The 6,119-nt window shown below is 48.7% G+C and overlaps 1 protein-coding gene across 1 annotated transcript in view; it reads right to left on the bottom strand.

Annotated features, from left to right (window-relative positions):
• Positions 1-601: 601 nt before the first annotated feature.
• The window catches only part of LOC140212167 (uncharacterized), a 31,115-nt gene continuing 25,597 nt past the window's right edge, over positions 602-6,119 (bottom strand). The window contains exons 14-15 of the mRNA XM_072282808.1: positions 4,759-4,890; positions 602-2,332 (exon numbers count right to left, since the gene is read on the bottom strand). Of these exons, the coding sequence (XP_072138909.1) occupies positions 2,271-2,332; positions 4,759-4,890 (194 nt within the window). The 3' untranslated portion in view covers positions 602-2,270. The remainder of the gene's footprint in view (positions 2,333-4,758; positions 4,891-6,119) is intronic.

Below are 6,119 nucleotides of genomic sequence, written 5' to 3'. Positions count from 1 at the left end.
TGTGTAAAAAAAGAACTTTTGACATTCCCCCTATACTTTCCTCTGGTCATCTCAAAATTATACCCTCTCGTATCAGCCATTTCAGTGCTGGGGAGGTTTCTAGCTGTTCACTATGCCTCAAGATAAACAGGCAGACATAATAGGAGCATTTAAGAAACTCTTAGAATGAACATGAATGAAAGAAAGTGGGTGGGGGTGGGCCACATAGGAGGGAAGGGTTAAAAGGTCGGCACAGCTTTGTGGGCCGAAGGGCCTGTAATATGCTGTAGTGCTCTATGTTCTATGATACCAGGAGCTGAAATTCTATCCTGAAGACTTGAAACTTCCCATATCCCCAACTGGCTTTCTCAGTGCTGGTTAGAGATCGAGAGTGTCTGCCTTTGATCCCCAGCAGTTCACTGGGTCAGGTGATGCCCTTATCGTTGAGGGGAGGCATTCTCACCTTTGGAGTCCAGCACACTGGGCCCTGCTTGGAACCAGGGGGTCTGGCAAAATTCAAACTGGGCACAAATCAGCAGATACAGGAATGACAGTATGGAGAATCCACCCTGAGCGTTGTCTCAGTACTGAAGCTGGGAGGTTGTCCAACCCAGTCCTGGGATCCAAAGACAAAGTTGACTTTATTGTCATACCGGAATATCCATGTATGCACAGGTCCAAAACTAAGTTACAGCAACATCTCAGGTACGTGGCACCAGATAAGCAGCATTCACAAGAAATATATACAAATTATACCACACTTTTACAAGACAACAATTCAAACATAAGAAGCCCATTTAAGTTCAAAGTGATCTGTATCAAACTGTGGTGATTAGGGTTGTGCTGGTTGGTTCAAAAATGGCTGAAGGGACGTAGCTGTTCTTGAACCTGGTGGTGTGGGACTTCTGGCTTCTGGAACCCTGCCTGTAGGTATGACCGATAGTGGGGAGGAAGAGTCCACTACTTCACTGCACGTTCCTGGGCACTCGAATCGTCGACGCGTCCAGTCAGGACACTCTCAACAGAACATCTGCAGAAGTTCATCAGTGGCGAGATGAACCTCCCACGGAGGTCGCACCTTCCTCGTGACTGCATCTGTGGGTTGGGCCCAGGAACACTTTGAGAAACGTTAATACAAAACGGTGCTCAGCCATTGCTTGATATCACATGGAGTGAACTGGCTGAAGAGTAGAGACCTTAGCTCTCAGATCAAATGTCTCTTCAGAAATGACATTTGAGGTAAATGGAAACACCACATCCGCCGATCTCAAACAGTGAACCTGAACTTTAATGCAGGTGGCAGAGCCAGTGTGGGGTTTCGTGGGATCCAGCAGGGATATCACCACCTCACACATCACAAGTCTAGCTCCATGGCGATACACATGACTGTTTTTTGAAACACACAAGGGTCGTACCAGATGCAGGGTAGACCTCCCCATCAGATTCCCCAGACCACGGCCTTTCAAACAGAGTAAAATTTCTCTCACACACTCCCAGAGTCAGATACAGAGTGAAACTCCCTCTACACCATCCCATCATATAATTCTGGGGTCAGACACAGAGTGAAACTCCCTCTGCACTGTACCATCACACACTTACAGGGTCAGACACAGAGTGAAGTTCCCTCTACACTGTCCCATCACATACTCACAGGGTCAGACACAGAGTGAAGTTTCCTCTACACTGTCCCATCACACACTCACAGGGTCAGACACAGAGTGAAACTCCCTCTACACTGTCCCATCACACACTCCCGGGGTCAGGCACAGAGTGAAGCTCCCTCTGCACTGTCCCATCACACACTCCCGGGGTCAGACACAGAGTGAAACTCCCTCTGCACTGTCCCATCACACACTCCCGGGGTCAGACACAGAGTGAAACTCCCTCTACACCCATCAAGCATTCGTGGGGTAGAGAAGTTGGGTACAGTCACCTCTCTGCCACCTGAAGGTAGCAAGAGCAGGTTTGAGGAGATTTTCTCCTCAGTGGAAGGCCCATGAAATGTAACTAAGCTGGTTCACCATCACTGTCAGCCATGTACATTTGCTTCCACTGACCCTTTCCCAGTTTTTAGAATCCTTAGTCCGTTTATAGCAATCAGGAGATGAAAAACTATTCATGAGTCGGCAGAAGTGACTGACGGCCAGACCAGGTAGGTGCTCTCAGTCCTTGCTCCCAGACGCCGTCTGCTACATCACCTCATCCCGTGGTTTTGGACACGATCGTTGCACCGACCAACCAGTTCGGCAAGATCCTTCGGACACGGTGCAGACTCGGCCTGAACGCCAGCCTCACATCAGCACGCATCTCCTGGCCGGTTCCTGCTCTGCATTCGCCTGCCGACGCACCTTCTCTGTTTTAAAAGAGAATGCAACTCAGGATAAGTTAAGGCTCCCAGACAAGGGAAATATTCCAGACCTGATGGAGAGGCCCTACAGAGATGGATGAGATTGGCCATGGATGTTGCATCCTATGATCAGTCAGATGGTTCAATTCTTAATCTTCACAGACATCCATGAAATATAAACCCCGCAGAATGAATGAGAGAAATATCAGAGCCCCAAAGCGCCCCCTCCCCTCCTAACCAGAAGCAGCAGCAAAATCATCGCCCCTCCCTCCCTGCTTGTGCCAGAAGCCCCAACCCCCCCACCATGCAAGCAAAAGCAAACGAACGCCATAGAGACCATGATCTCCCCCCCCCCCACCCCGACGCAAAGACCAACTTCCTCACACCCTCCATCGAGAGCGAGGGAGAGGGGGATCATTCGAGGACAGAGACCTTCCTCCGACAGCGGTGCACGCCGCCCGTCATACGCAAACCAGGGCGGTACGATATGGAGAGCGAGCTGTTACCCGTGTAGCAGGCTCCCCCTCTCCACGCAGCTGATACGGCAGAGACCGATACAGCTGGCACCAGCGGATAGAGGTTCACAAAATTATCAAGGGCTTGGATCGAGACGATATTGGGAACATTTATTCCAGGATAGAAATACCAAATGGAGTCACAGAGCATGGGAACAGGCCCTCCAGCCTAACTGATCCATGCTGCCCAAGATTCCCACCCAAGCGAGTCCCATTTACCCTTGTTTAGCCCAGGTGGAGGGAATAGCTTTCACATCACAGTTATACTGCAAACAGGCCCTTTGGCCCATCTGACCTATGCTGACCAAGATGCCCCATCTGCAGTAGTGATTGGTCTGCATCCTTTCCTCTCCAGGTACCTGTCAAACTGTCTTTTAAACGTTGCCACTGTACCTGCATCAACCACGTCCCCCAGCAGCTCGTTCCACGTTAGTACCGCCCTTTGTGTTACAAACAGTGGCCCCTCAGGATCGTATTAAATCTCACCCTAAAATGATCCCATCTGGTTCTTGATTCCCCAACAAGGTGGGCATTTAAGAGACTGTTAGATAGGCACATGGATGAAAGAAAAATGGAGGGCAATGTGGGAGGGACGGCCAGGTTGATCTTGGAGTAGGTTAAGGGTTGGCACAACATTGTGTGCTGTGCTGTGCTGTCCTATGGTCTAAGCATTCGCCCTATCTCAGGTGAGAGGGAAGTTTAAAGGAGAAGTGTGGGCAAGTTTTTAGAATTGAAATTGGTTTACTATTGTCACACGTACCGAGATACGGTGAACATTTTGTCTCGCGTACTCTTCATACAGATCAAGTCATTACTCACTGCATTGAGGTAGAACGAGGTAAAAAACAACAACAATACAGAATAATGTGTAATGAGGAAGCGCAGTGCAGGTAATTGATAAGGGCGCAAACTCATAATGTGGTCGATTGTGAGGCCATGAGTCCAACTTACTGTATTAAGCAACTACCTGGGAATGAAAGGGTTAATGTATGAGGAGCTTTTGACAGCTCTGGGCATGTACTCACTGGACTTTAGAAGAATAAGGGGTGAGGGAGCGTTCTCACTGAAACCTACACAATACTGGAAGGCCGGGATGTTGGACGTGGAGAGGATGTTTCCATTAGCGGAAGAGTCTTAGAGGGCACAGTCTCAGAATATGGGACACCCATTTAGAACAGAGACGAGAGGGAATGTCTTCAGGCGGAGGGTGGTGAATCTGTGGAATTCATCACCACAGATGACTGTGGAGGCCAAATCACTGTGTATATTTAAAGGGGATGTTGATTGCTTCTTAATAAGGGCATCAAAGAGGATCAAAGGCAGGAGAATGGGGTTGAGAGAGAAAATAAATCAGTCATGATTGAATGGTGGAGCAGTCTCGATGTGCCAAATGGCCTAATTCTGCTGCTACGTCATATGGTCTTAATTAATAGTCTTATAACAGCAAGTGCTAGGTACCTAGAATAGACTGCCAGGGGTAAAAGACACAGACAGATAGACTACACAGGGAATGGAGAGATAGACACATCGATAGACTATACAGGGAATGGGGATAGACACATCGATAGACTATACAGGGAATGGGGATAGACACATCGATAGACTATACAGGGAATGGGGATAGACACATCGATAGACTATACAGGGAATGGGGATAGACACATCGATAGACTATACAGGGAATGGGGATAGACACATTGATAGACTATACAGGGAATGGGGAGGTAGGCACATCGATAGACTATACAGGGAATGGAGAGATAGACACATTGATAGACTATACGGGGAATGGAGAGATATGGATCACAGGCAGGCAAAAGGGATTTACTGCAGATGAATTTGGCATTGTGTTCAGCACAGAGTGGTGGGCTAACGGGCTTGTTCCATGCTCCCTATCCCAGTCCAGGCTAAGTTCACCTGCCAGGTCGGTCCTTCCGATCTCCACCAGGCCCTCGTACAGCTCCTTGATTGGGTGCTTGCCCAGGCTGCTGATGCCGTGAAGCCAGATTAGTAGCATCCGGTACCCGTGCTCCTTGTAGCTGTCGCTCCCTTGGAAACAAAGAGCGAATGAGATGGGTAAGGGTTTGCCCCAGGACAACTCCCCTCACCTTTAATGAAGATGTTTCAATGTGTCACTGTTGAGAGCAGGTGGCACATGTGACTTCAGCAGAAGTGTCTCGACCGTAAACATCAACTGTCCGTTTCTGTCCGCAGATGCTGCCTGACCCACTGATTTCCTACCACAGCTTCCGTTTTGATTGCTGCTAGGAACCATTGCCCCAGTTCTGTCCCGCTTTCTCCCCATAATCCTTAACTCCCTTTCCAACCAAGGACCTACAACTCTCTGCCTTAAATACACCCTACACATGGCTTCCACAGGCATTTGTGGTGATGAATTCCACAGATTCACCATCCTCGGAATGAAGAAATTCTTCCTCAATTCTGTTCTAAAGGAACATCTTGTATTCTGAGGCTGAGTCCTCTGGTTATAAACTCCCCTCTACAGGAAATATCCTCTCCACATCCACTCTATCTGTGCCCTCTGGTCCTAGACTCCCCTCTACAGGAAACATCCTCTCCGCATCCACTCTATCTGTGCCCTCTGGTCCTAGACTCCCCCACTATAGAAAACATCCTCTCCACATCCACTCTACCTGTGCCCTCTGGTCCTAGACTCCCCCACTATAGGAAACATCCTCTCCACATCCACTCTATCTGTGCCCTCTGGTCCTAGACTCCCCCACTATAGAAAACATCCTCTCCACATCCACTCTATCTGTGTCCTCTGGTCCTAGACTCCCCCACTGTAGGAAACATCCTCTCCACATCCACTCTATCTGTGCCCTCTGGTCCTAGACTCCCTCTCTATAGGAAATATCCTCTCAATATGTGCTCTTCCCAGGCCTTTCTAAATCCAGTAGTTTTCAATGAGATTCCCCCCTCATCCCTCTGAACTCCATCAAGTACAGGCCTACAGACACAAAATGTTAAGCTTTCCATTCTTGTGAAATTCCTCTGGACCAGCACATTGTTCCTTAGATTCGGGGCACAAGGCGGCTGACAACATTCCAAATGTTATCTGACCAGCATCTTGGATAGCCTCGTAATAAACTCGCAAAGTTCTGCAGATGCTGGAAATCCAAAGCAACACACACAAAATGCTGGAGGAATTTACCTCCCCCTACCCCCGTCTACATTCTGCAAGGATCCGTAATTCCCTTGTCCGTTTGTCCCTTCCCCACTAATCTCCCTCCCGGCATTTATCACTACAAACAGTC

Source organism: Mobula birostris, chromosome 2 (assembly GCF_030028105.1).
Source record: "Mobula birostris isolate sMobBir1 chromosome 2, sMobBir1.hap1, whole genome shotgun sequence".
Taxonomy (NCBI): domain Eukaryota; kingdom Metazoa; phylum Chordata; class Chondrichthyes; order Myliobatiformes; family Myliobatidae; genus Mobula; species Mobula birostris.
The sequence above is the reverse complement of the archived record's forward strand: the minus strand, read 5'-3'. Positions and strand labels throughout refer to the sequence as shown.